General features: G+C 43.5%; 1 protein-coding gene across 2 annotated transcripts in view; it reads left to right on the forward strand.

The window, feature by feature from the left end:
- The window catches only part of LOC126475462 (chitooligosaccharidolytic beta-N-acetylglucosaminidase), a 229,968-nt gene that overhangs the window by 56,937 nt on the left and 152,839 nt on the right, over positions 1 to 20,192 (forward strand). Inside the window, exon 1 of one of the 2 annotated variants that reach the window (XM_050103345.1) lies at positions 2,033 to 2,071. The exons of the other annotated variant lie outside the window; for it this stretch is intronic. Coding sequence (XP_049959302.1) covers position 2,071 — 1 coding nt within the window. The 5' untranslated portion in view covers positions 2,033 to 2,070. Of the gene's footprint in view, positions 1 to 2,032; positions 2,072 to 20,192 lie in introns of those variants that run through there. 2 annotated transcript variants of the gene reach the window in all.

The raw sequence follows: 20,192 nt of genomic DNA on the forward strand, positions 1-20,192 counted from the left end.
TCATTAATCTTGAAACGTTTGCTGTTGTTGTCATTTGCAGTTCGAAGACTTTTTTACGCAACTATCTGTGCTAGTCTATCCTGTGCAGGTCGCTACATCTACAAATAACTCCTGCAACCTATGTCCATCTGCACTGCTTAATGTATTAACTCCATGGTCTCCTACAATTCCCCCATAACGCCTTCCCCTCCCCCCCCCCCCCCCCCCCCACACACACACACACACTCTTTCCCTCCATTACCAAACTGATGATTCCTTCATATCTTAGGAAGTGTGCTATCAATCGATCCCGTCTTTTAGTCAAGTTATGCCACAAATTACCTTTCTTACCATTTTGACACAGTACTTCCTCTTTAGTTAGTATACTCGTGTAATCTTCACCATTCTTCCGTATCATCACATTTCTAAAGCTTCTATTCCCTTCTTGTCTGATCAGATCATCGTCCACATTCCACTTCCATACAAGGCTACACTCCAGAGAAGTACTTCCAAAGATTTAAATTTGTATTCAGTACAAGCAAACTTCTCTTTTTCGAGAAATTCTTTTCTTGCTGTAACGAGTCTGCATTTTATATCCTCTCTACTTTGGCCATCATCAGTCACTTTGAAGCTGAAATCGCAAAACCAAATCTCTACCTGTGGTGTCTACTTGCTAATCTAATTCCCACAGCATTGCCTGATTTAATTGCAGTACATTCCATTACCCTTGTTTTGCTTTTGTTGTTGTTCATATTATAACATCTTATGAAGACACTGTCCACTCCGTTCAACTGCTCTTCCAAGACCTTTGCCGTGTCTGACAGTAATACAACATCGTCGACAAACATTAAAGTTGTTATTTCTTCTCCCTGAACTTTAATTCCCCATCAAAATTTCTCTTTGGTTTTCTTTGCTGGCTGCTCATTGTTCAGACTGAATGGCAAAGGGCATAGGCCGCAACCCTGTCTCACTCCCTTCTCAACCACTGCTTCTCTTTTATGCCCTTCGACTCCTATGGTTTCTGTACAAGTTCTAAATAACCGTTCGCTCCCTGTATTTTATTCCTGAAACATACAAAATTTCAACCAGTGTAGTCCAGTCACGTTGTAAAATAACTTTTTCTAAATGTGCAACTGCTCCAAACGTAGATTTGCCTTTATTTAACCCCGCTAAAGTTTTCTTGCGTGGCCCTTCAACACCGTCATAAAAATCTGCCTTGAACCGAGATTTCCTTCCTGTGCGTGACCTCTGATCTTCAATAGGACAACCACGTCAGTACACCTGCTCAGCGTAGATACATTTCCGCGCAAACCATGTTGACAATCGGCGCGGCGTTTGATAGGGGCGACTGTAACGGTATTTCCAAATTAAACTCGCTCCCATCAGCTACCGCGCAGAGTATCAAGAGAATCAACATGATTTGCTGGTAAAGTAGGGTGCGCAATCGCTTTTCCAGTTGACCTGGTTTATTTCCATGGTATCTGTGGAACACTTACTATATAAAGGTCAAACTTTAATGAAACCATGAACCTCCGAAAAAAAAAGAAAATTATGAATGTTGTGTGTATAACGAAGAACCGACCTTTTCTGAAATAGGAAGTTAACTAATGAGTGCAAAAGTTTTAAAAGGTGCGATCCTGCTCCAAAAGCGGCCACCCAGCTACAACAATTACCCACTCCTGCTTTACCCTATCTTCTAAGATAAGAGGTAGGGTCAGTAGGGTCAGTATTGCCCCGCGCGTTCCTCTATTTCTGGAACTGATCTTTCTGAAACGTTTATCCCATCTGCTTACATGGGCAGTGCAAAGAGAACAACAGCGCCTTGTATCTTTATTGGGAGACCTCCAACGTAACCGTTGTTTCTGCGGGCAGTTGCTGTCAGAAGACGAGCCATCCTCGTGTGGGATGAGTAGGTTGAGAGAGGACGGCTAAACGGCCGCCAGCTGCAGACTCTTGTTTGGCAGAGTGCCTCCTGCACACGGATGCTCTGCCAGGTCTCGAGGCTGCACCGGTAAAGATACCCTCGCCCTCGCGACGCGCTGTTTGGCAGTCGCCTCGCCCGCGGGTCGCGCGCCGTACATACTGGGCCAGAGTGAGTACCAGCAGCGGCAAGTACACGCGGGAATTGCAGAAAACACGCGCAAATCACTCGGTCTAGAGTTGCGGAATCAGCAACATACAAGGATGAGCGAGATATAACGCTGAGGTGACAAAAGTCGTGGGATACCTCTAATATCGTGTCGGACCTCCTTTCGCCTTGCGCAGCAATTCCACGTGGCGTAGAGTCAACGAGTCGTTGGAAGTTCCCTGCAGAAACATTGACCCATGATGACTCTATAGCCGCCTATAATTGCTGCCGGTGGAGGATTTTGTCCGCGAACTGAAGTTTCGATCGTGCCCTTAAATGTACTATGGGATTCATGTCGGGCGATCTGGAGGGCCAAATCATTCGCTCGAATGGTCCAGAACGTTCTTTAAACCAATCGCGAACAATTGTAGCCCAGTGACATGGCGAATTGTCATACATAAAAATTCCATCGTTGTTTGGGAACATGAAGTCCATGAATGGCTGTAAGTGGTCTGCAAGTAGCTGAACATAACCATTTCCAGTCAATTATTGGTTCAGTTGGACCAGATGACCCATTCCGTTCCATGCAAAAACAGCGCACACCATTATGGAGCCGGCTAGCACAGTGCCTTGTTGACGTTTTGGGTCTATGGCTTCGTGGAGCCTATGGCATACTCGAATCCTACTATCAGCTGTTACCAACTGAAGGCGGGACTCATCTGACCAGGCCACGGTTTTACAGTCGTCCAGGGTCCAACCGATATAGTCGCGAGCACACTAGAGCTGCAGGAGATGTGCTCTTAGCTAGGCACTCGCGTCGGTCGTCTGCTGCCATAGCCCATTAGCGCCAAATTTCGCCACACTGTCCTAATGGATACGATCGTTGAACGTCCCACATTCATTTCTGCGTTTATTTCACGCAGTGTTGCTTGTCTGCTAGCAATGACATCTCTACGCAAACGCCGCTGCTCTCGTTCGTTAAGTGAAGGCCGTCGGTCACTGCGTTGTTCGTGGTGAGAGGTAAAGCCTGAAATTTGCACTCTCGGCACACTCTTGAAACTGTTGATCTCGGAATACTGAATTCCCTAGCGATTTCACCGGCCGGTGTGGCCGAGAGGTTGTAGGCGCTTCAGTCTGGAACCATGCGACCGCTACGGTCGCAGGTTCGAATCCTGCCTCTGGCGTGGATGTGTGTGATGTCCTTAGGTTAGTTAGGTTTAAGTAGTTCTAAGTTCTTGGGGAGTGATGACCTCAGATGTTAAGTCCCATAGTGCTCAGAGCCATTTGAACCAGCCCTAACGATTTCCAAAATGGAAAGTCCCATGCGTCTAGCTCCAACTACCATTCCGCGTCCAAATTTTCTTAATTCCCGTTGTGCGGTCATGATCGCGGCGGAAACTTTTACCTATGAATCACCTGAGTACAAATGATAGCTCCGCCAATGCACTGCCCTTTTGTAGCCTGTGTACGTGATACTACCGCGATCTTCATATGTACATGACGCTACCCCACGACTCTTGTCACTTCAGTGTATAATTTTACTCATTAGATATACATCTACATGATTATTTTGCAATTAACACTTTAGTGTTTGGCAGAAGTTTCATAGAACCACTTGAAAACTGTTTCTCGACCGTTCCGCTCCCAAATGGCACGGATAGCTACAGTTTTCCTCTCGAACACTGATTTCTTTTTTTTTTTTATCGTGATGGTCATTCTACGTGTGCAGGTGGTTGCCAATAAAATATTTTGGTGAGGAGGAAAAATTTAGTCATTGAAATTTTGTGATAGGAACTCACGTCAATCAAAAACGTATTTGTTTTAATTATTGCCACCTGAGCTCGCTTATCGTATCCGTGACATTCTCTCCCCAGTATCGCGGTAATACAAAGCGAGCACTCTTGTTTAAATTTTTTCGATGTTCTCCATCAGTCCTGTATGGGAAGGATCCCATACCAGCAGCAAGGCTCCAGAAGAGTAATGTAAGCAGTCGCTATAGTAGATTTCTTGAGCATTTTTAGTCTTCTGCCAAAGAATCGCAGACTTTGCTTCACATTCCCCACAACATTTTCTGTGTTTGTATTTGTTATACATAGATATTTCGTTGAATCGACGACGAGCGTTATGTTTGTATGTATTATTGTGTAACGACAATTTAGAGCAATTTTTATAGTGCTCATGTGGAGGACCTCGCACTTTTTTTTAAATTTAGGACCGATTGTAATTGTCGCACCGTTTTGACCTTCTGATTATTTTACTAGACGGTAAACGACAGCATCTTCTACGAGGACTGCTCAGATTGTCTCTCCTAAGTTATCTACATAAATTAGGAACAGCCAAGCTATCATCTTAATTCTACGAGATGGCTTCCTTTAGGATAGGGAATCACGAATCCGGTCACAGAACTCCATAGGTGCGCAATTTAATTAGATGACGTCTGTGAGGAATGGTGTCTAAAGCATTCTGGAAATCTGTAAATATAGGATCAACATGAGAACCCCTGTCGGTACCACTCACCACTTCGTGTAAATAAAGAGACAAGAACGATATTTTCTTAATCCGTGCTGGTAATTCGTTCCAAAATCCTGCTGCAAATCGACGTCAGTGATGTGTGTATTGACCTGTATTGATCTTGTGTGTCACCTGAGCAATTTTCCGTATTTAGGTAAGGAGCTGAAGTCGAGCGAGACACCTTCGAAGTAGTAAGCCGGTAAATATTTTTGACAAATACACGCGCTGCCACAAGAGCTTATGTTAGTTTCTCCGGGAAACACGAAATAATTTTGAGATTCACTACTCTGCCTATACTAGTTAGCATTCTCAATATCCATTACACGTTGCTTTCTTCAAACTGATGCTGATCTGATACAGTCTGTAAACTGAAAAGCGGGAAATGCTAGTGAGGGGGAATTGGTATTTCCTGGAAATACACTACAACTGCCACGCAGACGCACTAAGGAGCAGTTTGTCGTGTAACAGTAGTGCAAAGTGCAGTGGTTTACGTAGATTCAGTTCGTGGATGTTTCTTACACTACATATATTAGTTACTAATTTCTGTTTTCAGTGTTACCGCATTTAGTGAAAAGTAAACAGTCCTTGGGACGTGTCTGCACACTACTCATAATTGATTTAAAAGGCAAGCTACGGAAGGGTCGGTATAACTTTGTGAAACAGCCATTAGGTGCTGCTTGTGACGTAATTGGGGAGCGAGAAGGGGGCTCACTTGCTCGCTCTTCAGTTTGCGCACAAACCATAATTATGTTTGTTTGACGGGGCGATTTACGAAGATTTTTTTTCCTAAGGAGTGGTGTGCTGGGTGGGGGATGGGGGTGGCATTACCCTATAGTGTTCCTCGCTGGGCGCGCTCTTTTTTAGCTCAAATGCACTAGCTTTAAGCTTGAAAAATGTCCTAGCTCATCCAGTTTTGTACTACCGAAAATATCCTTCCTCCTATTGATGTGATGTAGGACCAAAAAATAACAAAAGGGTGTGCATATTGATGAAAATTTAAAAACTCGAAAAATCATGTAGTGGAACTGCTAACCTTTGCCTACTTTAGGAATAAGAATAATAGTCAGCTTTGGAGAACGGACACCTGTAAGTTAACATAGCTTAGACATTTTCTTCCACTCATGTACTACGGGATAATATTCCAGGGTAACTACTCTCTTATGCAAAGTGTATTGACTGTACCGAAGAAAGTTGACGTGTGTGACGTTTGTAAGGGGACAGGTACCGATATCGCTGCGGTGTACCAAACTTTACTTTTATCCATCGCTAGTGGATCCAGGACGATAGGTGACATGTGGGATACCCCGTCAGTAAATACGTGAATTATTGTGAGTATTCATGTACTCTGAATTGACTTTAGATCGACGTGGAGACATTTTCATGGATTTAAGACATTATAAGCAGAGTGTTAATCATAAACTGTTTAGTAATATAAACGTTCCTTTTATCATCGTGTCAGTGGCACAGGCCGGCCGCTGTGACCGAGCGGTTCTAGGCGCTTCAGTCCGGAACCGCGCTGCTGCTACGGTCGCAGGTTTGAATCCTGCCTCGGCCATGCATGTGTGTGATGTGCTTAGGTTAGTTAGGTTTAAGTAGTTCTAAGTTCTAGGGGACTGATGACCTCAGATGTTAAGTCCCATAGTGATCAGAGCCATTTTTCAGTGATACAGAAGCACGGTAGTAGCAAATTTGAGGGGATGTGTGTCACAAGGACACACGGTTATGGAACTTATTACAGTAAGAACACCAGGAAACTTACACAACACGCAAATGGCACTAATTTATTCGTATTTCAGCAATTCGGTGTAATAACTACAGCCTCACAGTACATTTATTCACTGATGAAATTTTTTCCCGCACTCCATCACAACTTGAGAGCAGTAGAGATACTCATAAATGCAATACTAGAATGAAAACTTGCCTGTACCTCCCTTTAGTGAACCTATCCTTGACACAGGAAAAAAGTGAAATACACAACTGTAAAACTCTGTGATAATCTTCAGAATGTTGTCCTAGCAACTCTGTATCGGAAATTTAAATTTCTCAGTTAAGACCCTATCCGATAGGTCTCAAATTTCACCAGTGGCCTATAGTTGGGGAATGTCGTACATCCGTGATGGGTCACCGGAACATTTTGCTGCTGATCTATGGCGACATGTAACGCGCCAACATTGCCCAGTGTGGATAAGCACTGTAAGCCTCCAAGGCATCTTGACCTCTATGCTCTGGATTCTGCTGTCTACGGTCGTCTCAGAAGTGTAGTGCACAGCACTCTCGTTGGTACAGTGGAAGGGTTGGAACAGCAAATTGTATAGTCTTGTCAGGATTTACGCGAGGGTCCTAGGATGGTTGAAGAATTCGTAACGCACTGAAGAGACGAGTTCGGTAGTGCGTCCAAATGAGAGAACAACATGCGGCGTACCTCCTCCGAACAGTCAATTTACAGTAAAGTGCATCACGTAAGCGATAAGTAATGTACCGGCCGGAGTGGCCTAGCGGTTCTAGGCGCTACAGTCTGGAACCGAGCGACCGCTACGGTCATAGATTCGAATCCTCCCTCGGGCATGGATGTGTGTGATGTCCTTAGGTTAGTTAGGTTTAAGTAGTTCTAAGTTCTAGGCGACTGATGACCTCAGAAGTTTAAGTCGCATAGTGCTCAGAGCCATTTTGAATAAGTAATGCAACACATTTTTCTGAAAACTGGTTCGTTTTATTCAGGATTCCAGTACGCCATTCTGTTCCCCACTCTTTGCTACGTACCCTTTTTTTATTTTTCATCATAATATCCGTTCAATACGACTGCCTTACGTCCCCGTACTGGGAAGGCCTACATGCACGCACGGTTCCTCACTACTGGTCGACACCGGAGGCAACGTCTTGCTGCATCAATAACCTCCGGATCATCCAACAAAACTGTCGCGATCACCCTTGAAACGCGCAAGCAGCTCCTCACGGATGGCCCTTCGTTGCTCTTTGTGGTCTTGTGCTAGGCGGTGAGGAACCCTTTGGGCACACACCTTAGGGTGCCCCACTGGTGGAAAAATGGTTCAGCACTACCAACAGAGGCGTCCAGTTGTGCAGTGAGGTGTTGATTGTAAGCCGTCGATCACCTTGAATGAGTGTGTCCGCACGCTCCAATATTGCAGGACTCACAGCTGTGTGCGGGCGTGGATGTGTGTGATGTCCTTAGGTTGGTTAGGTTTAAGTAGTTCTAAGTTCCAGGGGACTGATGACCACAAATGTTAAGTCCCATAGTGCTTAGAGCCATTCGAACTTTTTTTTTTTATTTTTGCTTGGAGCGCACCTCTGATACAGACACCATTTTGAAGGCTATATATAGCGCCGCCACCCATCGGAGCTTAATGAAACTATAGGGACTGAACCGGGAATATTCCACGATGGCCCACAACAAAGTACGAATTTATTCAACCGAAATTGGTGGAGAAAAAAGTATTGTGTTACTTATTGAACGCCCCCCGTATTTCTTGTTAAGACAGGGCATGGATGCGTTTTGAGCGCCCTTAATGGAGAGTTAATAGAAAAGTTAACTTACATTTCCAATACGTTTTACTGGCTAGGACATATTTCTTACGGAAGTCAGTGACGGTTCGTAACTACAGTTTTGCAATTACTACGGGAACGGCCTCTTCGCAGACCTTTGTTACTTGAACGTTTCTTCTTTATTTTCACCCGTACCGGTTTTCGCTGTTATTTATGATGCACCCTATGTGGTCCAGATTGCGGGTCGATGAGTGGGCTGGACCTTCGTCTGCCGCGCCACCTCGTGTGCCTGGCAGCACTTCCTTTATCCAAAGGACGCCGATGGCGAGCAGCTGCGGTGTCCCTTTTAAAACGACTTGAGGGGCTTCTGGGAACCGGCGAACTACTTCAGTCGTGGCTTACTCACCGCTGTGACGATCGGAATATGTCGCAGCTGTAGCTGTATTAGCTAGAACCGCACACCCACGTCGCTTTCATATTTAACCGTTGTTAAGGTCAGCTTTTACACGCGTATAGAGATGGTTTTTCGGAGAAATAATTATCCGATCCGAATTTCAATCGAGAATCTAATTTTACGTGGTTTTAAATACATTGGTGGAAACTGAAAGCGTTACACCGTCAGCCACTTGACAGAGCTCTACTGATATGATATTGCAGTATTTCCATATTTGAGAATGATGTGGGTACACGATGCTTATTGGATGTCTGAAATTATTGGAACTGATCAGGTGGATATCGCAGCGCGTTGAAAGGACGTGCACGTGCAATTGATCACCATCTTTCGGATCTTGAGAAAGGTCAAGTCATTGGCATGAGGGACATGGGAGTATCATACAGTCAGATCGCACAAACAGTTGGCAGTAGTTCAATGGCTGCGGAACGAGTGCTAACGGGATGGAATGAGGACGACAGGAGAGTAGGCGCGGTTCCTTGTATAAGCACGAGAATATGGTAGGATTATTCGGTTGGTTCTGATGAGCAGATAAATGACAGCAGCTGAAATCAGAGCAAAGAGTACACGCAGAGTTTGACCAAGAGCCGTCAAGAACTGATTACTTGAAGCTGGTTTGAAATCTCGAGTTGTCATGCGTGATTTTTCCTCTGCTCTGACACTTTATCACAGACAACAGAAACTTGCTGGTGCAGGGCGAAATCAACTGAGACATTGACTGGCAGTGTTCACCAACGAGTCTCTCTCCTATACGTGGCGGTCAGGTCGATTCAAACGTGTCCATAAACAAACTGATGAAAGATCGCTAGACGAAGTGCTTCTCGAGACCCATATCGCTCTATCTTCTGGGAACATCTTGTGTGTAATTGTTGGAAAATTTGTGGTAAGTTCCTACAGGGCCAAACTGCTGAGGTCATCGGTCCCTATGCTTACACACTACTTAACCTTACTTTAACTAACTTACGCTAAGGACAACAAACACACCATGCCCGAGGGAGGACTCGAACTTCCGACGGGGGAAGCCGCACGAACCGTGGCAAGTCGCCTGAGACCGCTTGACCTAACTGTTGAATATAATTTGATAGTTGAAGGAAGGCTGAATGGTCGCTAGTACGTGACGAGAAAGGTAAACGCCTTTGTGACTACCATGCCAAATGGCAAATTCCAACAGAGTGATGCGAGACTCTGCACTGTAGTTTACGCCACAAGTGCCTTGAGGAATGTACGGATCCTTGATTCGCCTTTCCAGTTCTCAGACTTACCACCTATAGAGCACATCTGGGATCCAAAGAGAAGATGTATACTTTCATACCAGGCTCCAGCTGTCAGTATTCAACAATGGCGCAGCATGTGCTTCAGGAATTTATTGGGTCTAGACTAACGACAGTAGCGTACAGGTTTTGATGACTGAGTTTGCGAGAGTTCACATAAGTGACTTAAATGGTCGTTTCTGTTGACTGCTTTGCCTTAGAAGATTCACTTTCTTACATCCCCCAAGGTCCGTAGATCCTAATGTGTGACCTAAATTTCAACTTGATACGTCTAATGTTCTTGAGAAAATAGGGTCTTAACAGCAGACAGTCTGATAATGAATGAAAAAAGTTTTTTCGTGTAATATAATAAAAATTAACAATTTTCGTTTTTTTTTTTTTTTTTTTTGCTTGTTGTGTGAAATCTTGGGAAATTTCATGATTCTGGGTCATGGGGAAGTAGCTTGTACATTTTTGATGAGTGAGTTTGTGAGTATCAAAAAATGTTACGTAAATGGCCGTATCTTTTCGTTGCGTTGACCGCTAACGTTTGTTATATAGCCTTTAGTAAGTGACACAAATTTCATTTTGATAGGTCTAACCGTTCCAGAGAAAAAGGGTTCAAAAAGTCGGGCAGACGCCAGACGGACAGATAAACGGACACAAAGTGATATTGTAAGGATTCCGTTTTTACCGAATGAGATACGGAATCCTAAAAAGTCAGGCCCGAACGCATCCCTGAAAAGATGCACTTGGAGAAGGAGTACTGCGTCGCAGTAACGTCGACCAGTGAATGTACCGCGTTCAAAGAATTGGAGGTCAGTACGATCATGGAACATTATGTCTCCCCTCACCGTAACACCCGAATCAGCAAAACGATCACGGTCTGCACTAGTTCTGGGTGGATTATGTGTTTCCACCTCTCGCCATATGAGGCTACGTCCAGCATTGTCGAACATGGTCGTTTTGGTGGTTCGGTTGTTACAGTGTGGGGAGGCATAACGTTGCTTCTGCGTCCTGACCTCCAGATCTTTGAACACTTTAGACTCATCGGTCAACGTTGACACTGCAGTCCTTCCACACTCTTTTCAAGAGTGCATTCGTTCCTGATCTCATTTTTATGACTAACAGTGCGCGACCGCATCGAATTGCGCAGATGGAGGAACTCTTGAAATGGGAAGGTTTTCGGCGAGTGGACTGGTCTGTACGTTCCCCCAACACAAACAACCATCGCACACGTGTGAGATGGGTTGAGGGGACGTACTGCAGCAGGTCCACATGCACCAACGAGCATCGAGCAGTTGTCAACAACGCTGGTGGAGCAGTGGAACGCCCTACCACCGGAACGCCTTACCAACCTTGTGCGCAACTTGGAGGCACGTAGTAGATAATGCACTGCCGCCCGTGATGATCTCACAACCTATTAACGACCATGTCCCGGCTTCGTAATGTCCAGGGAATTACCATGAAGCGCAGCGACTTCATTGTTCTTATTGTCTTTACAGACGAATGGAAAAACTAGTAGAAACCAACCTCGGGGAAGATTAGTTTGGATTCCGTAGAAATATTGGAACACGTGAGGCAATACTGACCCTACGACTTATCTTAGAAGCTAGATTAAGGAAAGGCAAACATACGTTTCTAGCATTTGTAGACTTAGAGAAAGATTTTGACAATGTTGACTGGAATACTCTCTTTCAAATTCTGAAGGTGGCAGGGGTAAAATACAGGGAGCGAAAGGCAATTTACAATTTGTACAGATACCAGATGGCAGTTATAAGAGTCGAGGGACACGAAACGGAAGCAGTGGTTGGGAAGGGAGTGAGACAGGGTTGTAGCCTCTCCCCGATGTTATTCAATCTGAGCAAGCAGTAAAGGAAACAAAAGAAAAATTCGGATTAGGAATTAAAATCCATGGAGAAGAAATAAAAACTTCGAGGTTCGCCGATGACATTGTTATTCTGTCAGAGACAGCAAAGGACTTGGAAGAGCAGTTGAACGGAATGGGTAGTGTCTTGAAAGGGGGATATAAGATGAACATCAACAAAAGCAAAACGAGGATAATGGAATGTAGTCGAATTAAGTCGGGTGATGCTGAGGGAATTAGATTAGGAAATGAGACACTTAAAGTAGTAAAGGCGTTTTGCTATTTGGGGAGCAAAATAACTGATGATGGTCGATGTAGAGAGGATATAAAATGTAGACTGGCAATGGCTAGGAAAGCGTTTCTGAAGAAGAGAAATTTATTAACATCGAGTATAGATTTAAGTGTCAGGAAGTCGTTTCTGAAAGTATTTGTATGGAGTGTAGCCATGTATAGAAGTGAAACATGGACGATAAATAGTTTGGACAAGAAGTGAATAGAAGCTTTTGAAATGTGGTGCTACAGAGGAATGCTGAAGATTAGATGATTAGATCACATAAATAATGAGGAGGTATTGAATAGGATTGGGGAGAAGAGAAGTTTGTGGCACAACTTGACTAGAAGAAGGGATCGGTTGGTAGGACGTGTTCTGAGGCATCAAGGGATCACCAATTTAGTATTGGAGGGCAGCGTGGAAGGTAAAAATCGTAGAGGGAGACCAATAGATGAATACACTAAGCAGATTCAGAGGGATGTAGGTTGCAGTAGGTACTGGGAGATGAAGAAGCTTGCACAGGATAGAGAAGTATGGAGAGCTGCATGAAACCAGTCTCAGGACTGAAGACCACAACAATAACATTGTCTTTGAATAAAAGTGTCATTTCTGCTCGTCTCATTGCGCATTTATTTCAGTCCCCTCCCGTACCATATCACAGCAGTCCTCTTTATGCGTAGTCCGAGTTTCATCGAGCTATGTTACGCGGGAGTGACACATCATGCGAAAGTTGTTTTCGTCCTTAAGTTTTGTGCACCAGTGTATGTGTAGATTTCCTTGGCATACAGGTGGATAATTGGATTTAATAGCAGACCTATATTAAGCAGCTACTTTTATATCCGTAAGAAGCACCTTTTCTTTAAACTAGCAACTTTACTGCTAATTTTACTATTTTAAATTTAGACTGTGTAAGTGCACGTAGAATATAGTAATGCACTGCGTTTAGTATATAACAGAGATTTCTCTTTTGTTCGTGTGCACCTTGTGTCATTTCAGATACAACACCAATGTTGTAAGACGTTGTGGTTTCCTGACCTTCATTGCTTACATATTCCACCCTCACAATCATATTCCGCCCATCAAGACGCTTCATTCGAACCCAAACTCGATAAGATAAAGTCAATGTTGTATGAATTCATGTAAACGATATGTAAATAACAAGTAAATTGCACACCAAGGTTGAAATACTCGAGGCTGGCGTACACACACACACATTCAAGACACGACGGTCACAAAAGCTTTTAGTTCGGGAGACGCAAACTGCACAACGGGACGCCGGTCCCTTCGGAGGACGAGTCAACCTATCTACTTCGGCCGGCGACCGCCTGTAGAGCAGACAGCGTTTCCCCGAGTGAAAGGGAGAATGACCCCGTGTGGGAGCGCGCAGCCGACGCATTCTTTACAAACATAGCATGCAGTTTCAGAGGTTTTCACAGGGAGACAGAAAACGCCAAACGCCGATGTTACAGATTTCCGGATTGGTTGCCTTAAACGAAACGTCATTCCCCGTTTTAGAAGAGCAATGCTGATTGGCAGACGATATTCTTGACGCCTTGAGCTGAAGGAGTAATGGAAGAGACCAAAAGATTTACCCCTTCACGTCTGGCGTGGAGAGGGGCCGTTCCGTTGTCGCTCTTGGAGCGAGAACACATAACGAGAGCGTGTCTGCTCATACGTGTACTCAAAGAGCGAGGAACAAGTCTCTCCGCAGTACTTCACTGGGAGAGCACCTCTGTCGAGAGCGAATCGGACTGCAACTCTATATTGAGTCCTTGCGATTAAGCGTTGTTCACTGTGTTGGCCGCCACACGTATTGTGCGGTGTGAATGGGCAGAGTTATAGTTAAACGCCTGCGAGCGAATTTTTTGAGTGGCATCGCGGTGGACTGGTTATCTGACCGGTGTACCACGCCAATAGTTAAACTAGGGGCAAATAGGAGTCCCTGACTTCATCAAGGCATAGGGAGAGTTTGATTGGCGAAGGTCAATCCAAATAGAACGAGAGTTATCTCATTTGTCAGCAGCGAGCGGCACAGACAGCAGTCATCGCAGCTTACGGTATTGTGCGCTACAGCTCTTGCGAGCCCCATATTTCCTCCACAACAGTACACTTCACTTCATTTCACACGTGACAGCCTCGACCGTACCTAGCAACATTCTAATGGATGATTATTCAAGTTGAGTAGGCTCGGCTCCCAGCCATTCTGCCAAGTCAATAACAATCTTAAACTCTGTATAGAAATTTCGTTAGCGAATCCTATCCTTAAGAGGTAACTTCACATTCCGAAAAGAACCCGGAAATAACTTGTTCAGTTTATAACTAACTAAAAGTTCCATTGTGATTTCTCAGAATTTTTGCAAAAAAATAATAATTTTCGTTAGTTTCATGTTTTTCTTACACTAACTAGCACTACTCCAGTACCCACGTATCCCACTAGTTACATAAGAAATTTTGTGAATTTTTGTGTCATTTCCTTACAGCGGACGACTCCAGAAGATATTTATTGCTGAAAGTTTTTCAGGCATTTCTCTTTAGAACGTTAGGAGCGTTTGTCTGTGTGGGGGTGGAAATTGCATCTTGCAGGAGCCACAGGGTAAAGGGTACATCTCAGATTAATCCGTTGCGCAGAATGACAGAATAGCACCCACACGTCGCACACAATGTTTTTACGATACTAGCAGCCCGTCTCTAAATCTCTGTAGCGTGTGCTGTCAGGTCTAATTCAGAAGTGCACCGTGGTGGAATAGTATAGAATAAATCCCAGTTCAGTTCTGTATTCAGTTTCATTAACACAAGCGCTGTATTTTACTAGCTCTTTCCAACATAAATAACCATCCTGTTCGCTGTTTCTGTTACTGATTTCAACGTTCGTCCCATTTACTATTGCTTTGTACATATGTGCCCCGATAAAGACGCTAACGTTAATTAACTTGACACTATCACGTTTTTTCTCTTTTTTATGGGTGTTAACTTGCATCTGTCCACAGTTAATGACAGTTGCTGACCAGTATACTGGCTAAATCGTCCTTTTATACATCTACACAAAGGTGATAGAAGTCATGTGATAGCGATATGCAGGTATACAGATGGCGGTGGTATCGCGTCCAAACGATATAGAGGGCAGTGCCTTGGTGGAGCTGTCATGTGAAAAAGTTTCCGACCTGATTATGGCTGCATGACGGGATTTAACACTTTTGGAAAGTGGAATGGTAGTTGGAGCCAGACGCATGGGACATTCCATTTCGGAAGTAGTTAGGGAGTTCAATATTCCCAGATCCACAGAGTCAAGAGTGTGATGAGGATACCAAATTTCGGGCATCACCTGTCGCCATGCGCATCGCAGAGGCCAACTGCCTTCACTTAACGACCGAGAGCAGCAGTGTTTGTGCAGAGTTGTCAGTGCCCCCTGCTTGAAATGACCGCAGAAATCAATGTGGGACGTACGACGAACGTATCCGTCAGGTCTGTGTGGCGATATTCGGCGTTAATGCGCTATAGCAGCAGACGACTGTCGCTAGTGCTTTGCTAATAGTACGACATCACCTGCAGCGCCTGTACTGGGCTCGTTACCAGATAGATTGGATCCTAGACGACTGAAAAACGGTGTCCTGATCGTAAGTGTCCCGATTTCAGCTGGCAAGAGCTGATAGTAGGATTCAACACAACATCAAATGACGCACTATGTGTCGTCATGGGAATCTTCCCCATAGATATCACCATCAGGTACCGCGCAGCAATGTACTGGCTTAGGATGGGGAGGATAGACCAGGTTCGGCAGATCACTGGTGTACCGATTGAGACAACACGCCAACTCAGAGCATGGCGAGTGGATACCTGGCAGAGCGAGTGGGCCAACAGCGGTAAGGGCCGCCATGTATTCAACTTCTTCCCTAACATCCGGGAAAGACTAAAACTAAAACATATCGATCACAGCCGCGGTATGGTACATTTCATCACAGGACATGGCCCTTGTTCCACGCACCTGTACCGCGTGAGTCTGCAGCAGACTAATAGATGCACATGCGAGGAAGAAGGTTCCCCTGAACATACTGTCTTCTTCTGCGGACAACGCACGAACATAAGACACACAGTACACATAAATCGCCTGAACACACAGAACGAACTACATGCCATAATACGCGACCCGGAAAGGTGGACTGAACTCAACAAACTAACTGGCGAAATCTCGAAGATCCAACAAATAGAATACTTACGCAACAGACCCTACCGAAGGCAGATTAGATTAGATTAGTTTTCGTTCCATAGATCTGTGCTGAGGAGATCCTCGTGGATGTGGAACATGTCATTTTTTTAAAGCTGAAATAACAATACTAATAGTATGAATATATACAATACATCATTTGGTTCTATTAAAAAATTCGTCAATGGAGTAGAAGGAGTTGGCCACTAGTAAGTCTTTCAGGCTCCTTTTAAACTGATCTTTATTTGTAACTAAATTTTTTATGTTTACTGGCAAATTATTGAAGATGAGAATAGAATTCTAATTTACTTAAAAGGATGTTGTGGTTCACACAATCAAATGCCTTTGACAAATCACAGAAAATACCTGCTGCTTGTAATTTGTTATTTAATGAATTAAGTGCATTTTCACTGTAGGTGTGAATAGCCTTCTCGATATCAGAACCCTTCATAAATCCAAACTGTGTTCTTGATAATATGTTATTTGTGGTCAGATGGTTGAGCAGCTGCCTGTACATTACTTTTTCTAAAATTTTTGAGAATGCTGGCAAAAGTGAAATCGGTCTGTAGTTTGATGGTATCTCTTTATCCCCTTTCTTGAATGGAGGCTTGACATCTGCATATTTTAGCCAGTCAGGAAATGTCCCAGTTATAATTGACTGGTTACACAAGTAACTTAGAATTGTACTAAACTCACAAGAACATGCCTTAATTAACTTTGTTGATATTTAATCGTACCCACTAGAATGCTTTGTTTTTAAACATTTTATTATGGACGTTATTTCTTTTGGTGAAGTGAGTGATATATTCATGTACTTGAAGCTATTTGTGAAGGCTAGTTTCAGATATTCAAGGGCATTATTTACTCATCCTGAAAGTCCCATTATATCAGTAACGGATATAAAGTACTTGTTAAATAGATTTGCCACACTATGCCCATCAGTTACTAATGTGTCATCTACCCTTAGTGCTATTTGCTCCTGTTCCTTTCTGGTTCTACCAGTCTGCTCTTTCACTATATCCCATATTGTTTTTATTTTGTTCCCTGACATTGCTATCTTCTTCTCGTAGTGCATTTGTTTAGACGTCTGAATTACTTTTTTTGATGTTTTACAGTATTCCTTGTATTTAGCTAAATAATCAGCATTGGAGCTATTCTTGGTCGACAGATACATTTTCCTTTTTGTCTTACAGGAAATCTTTATTCCTTGTGTAATCCATGGTTTTATTATAGACTTCTGTTTAATTTGAGTAACTTTTAGAGGAAAACAGTTTTCAAACATGGTACTGACATTGTTCATGAATGTGTTATATTTTCATTCATGTCATGAGCACTATAAACATCTTTCCAGTTCATATCTTTGAGCAGTTTTCTAAAACACTCAATTTTTGGTTGATTGACTACTCTCCTGTACTCCGATTTAGCAGTCTTGATAATCTGCTTAGAATTTACATCTAAAACAAGGAGCTGCATGTCATGATCTGATAGTCCATTTATAACAGGTTTTATGATATGATTTTGTTCCTTTGATTTGTCTATAAAAATTTTATCAATGGCTGTCCTTGAGGATTTAGTGATCCTAGTTGGAAAGTTTACAGTGTGAGTTAGATTGAAAGACAACATTACTAACTGCAGTGAATGTTTACTGGAAGATTGCATTAGAAAATCTGTATTAAAGTCACCAGCAATCAAAATTTCTTTGTTTCTTCCTGTTAAATAACCCAAAAGAGCTTCTAGATGATCTAAGAATAGATTATAATTTCCTGCAGGTGCTCAGTAAATAGTTATTATTATATAGGATCTGTTATGGAACTCTACTTCTGTTGCACATGCTTCTAGATGCTGCTCTAAACAGAATTTATTAATGTCAATGTTTTTGAATTTATGGCAGTTTTTGATAAATGTGGCAACTCCTCCTCCATCCATATCTACTCTGCAGAAGTAGGAAGCTAGCTTAAATCCTGAAATGTCTAACATATTTATATCAGTGGTCACTTGATGTTCAGAGAGGCAGATTATGTCAATTTGGTTAGATGAATTCATTTCATCGATACAAATGAGTAGTTCATCAACTTTATTTCTAAGTCCCGGAATGTTCTGGTGTAATAAAGATAACTGATACTGCATACTAATGGGATTGTAACTGCTTTGGCGAAGATGAACTGGCAAGTCGGTCCAAACAGACATCACAATGCCCAGGGGGACACAGATATGATTAGCACCACGAGTGATGAAGAAGAAACAGATATAGACCAGGGCACCAGCACAGATATTGAAGCGTCCAGCGCGGATGATACATAGTGTCAACCAAGTCAACTTCAAAGAACAGGGTGGCACAACCGACAAGAGGTGCACAAGTCACGCACAATCCTAAAAACAGATTGCACCTTATATGTAAATAGTTAACAGCATCTCCATGTCTAATAAGAGCTTAAAGCTAGGTACCTCTTCAAGGGACCTACGCCTTCCGTTAAGAGGCAGCGCACAGTCTGGATGGAAGGATCTTAATTGTGGTCCCTCTCTTCTGAGCCCAACCCGACGGATACCTATGGTAGATCGGGGAAAACCACCGTTCAGGTCGTGTTGTCGGCGGGGCTGGGAGGTGCTTGCGCCAGATGTACTCTGCTAGGAGCCTTCTAGGCTCAACACAAACCGTTAGCGTCATTACCTTATTACTTTTACCACAAGTACCCTTTCATTAGCAACTTTGAGCCAAGCACAAAATCAGTTACCTCTCTATTGTATATCGTAAATAGTTTAGCAGGCTGGACATGGAGGTCTCAGTCTTAGTTTCAGGCTTTAACGTACCCTAATCTCTTCTAGTTAAGTTAGTTTTTAGGATGGTAGATGTTAAAGGCATGGTGAGTGAAGGCCAGCGTCTTGAGGGTCATTCCAAGACCCGGGCCGCCGCCCACAACCAGGTGACGGGCAATATTATACCTATCCCTTCTCTATTCAATTCTCTTCCTTCCTTCTTTCTAAATATTTAATTTCGTTTTGTTTTATAATATCTCACTTGATTTCGTATTAGTTATAAGTTTTTCTAATGGTGCAAAAAAAAAAAAAGATATCAAATGGATCTAGACAAGTAGAGCCAGCCTCCACATGGCGGGACACGGGCAACAGAGTGAGTGGGGACGGGAGCCGGTGTGGTGTTACTTTCAGTCACTCCAGACCCCGGACCCAGTCACAGTGGCTAAGTGGCAACATACGACCCACCATAAGAAATTAGACGGTGGATCATAAAATATAAGCAGCTAGTGAAAAAAAAAAGTAGGATTCGAGTGTGGTGCAGACCCCACAAAATCATGGACTCAAGTTGTGGCTCCATAATAGTGTGGGCTGTGTTTACATGGAATGGACTAGGTTCTTTGGTCCAACTGAACCTATCATTGACAGGAAATAATTATTTTCGGCTACTTGGAGGCCATTTGCAGCCATTCATAGACTCCATGTTCCCAACGGACGATGGAATGTTTGTGGATGTCAGTGCACCATGTCACCGGGCCACAATTGTTCGTGATTAGTCTGAATAACATCGTGAACAATTCGATCGAATGACTGGCTACTCAGATCACCCGACATGAATCACATCTAAAATTTATGGGATGTAGTCGAGAGGTCAGCTCGTGCACGAAGTCCTGTACCGCCAACACTTCCGCAATTATGGATAGCTACAGAGTCAGCATGGTTTAGTATTTCTGCAGGGGACTTTCAACGACTAGTTGAATCCATGCCACGCCGAGTTGCTGCAGTACGCTGGGCAAAAGGAGGTCCGACTCGAAGTATCCCATGATTTTTGTCACCTCAGTATATGTCTACTTCTACACTCTGCAAGTCACGTTATGGTATTTGGCGGAAGATACTCTGTGTATCAGTATTACTTCCTCCTCCACCCCCCCCCCCCCCTTTCCTGCTCCAGTCGCGAGAGGTGTGAGGTAAGAAAGACTGTTGGTAAGCCTTCATGATAGACCGAATCTCTTTAATCTTGCCTTTTTGATCTATTCGTGAAATAGACGTTGGAGGAAGCAATATAGTGGTTGACTCTTCTAGGAACGTGCATCCTCGTAATTTTAACAGTTAACCATCTTGA

This window comes from Schistocerca serialis, chromosome 4 (genome assembly GCF_023864345.2).
Source record: "Schistocerca serialis cubense isolate TAMUIC-IGC-003099 chromosome 4, iqSchSeri2.2, whole genome shotgun sequence".
In the NCBI taxonomy this organism is placed as follows: domain Eukaryota; kingdom Metazoa; phylum Arthropoda; class Insecta; order Orthoptera; family Acrididae; genus Schistocerca; species Schistocerca serialis.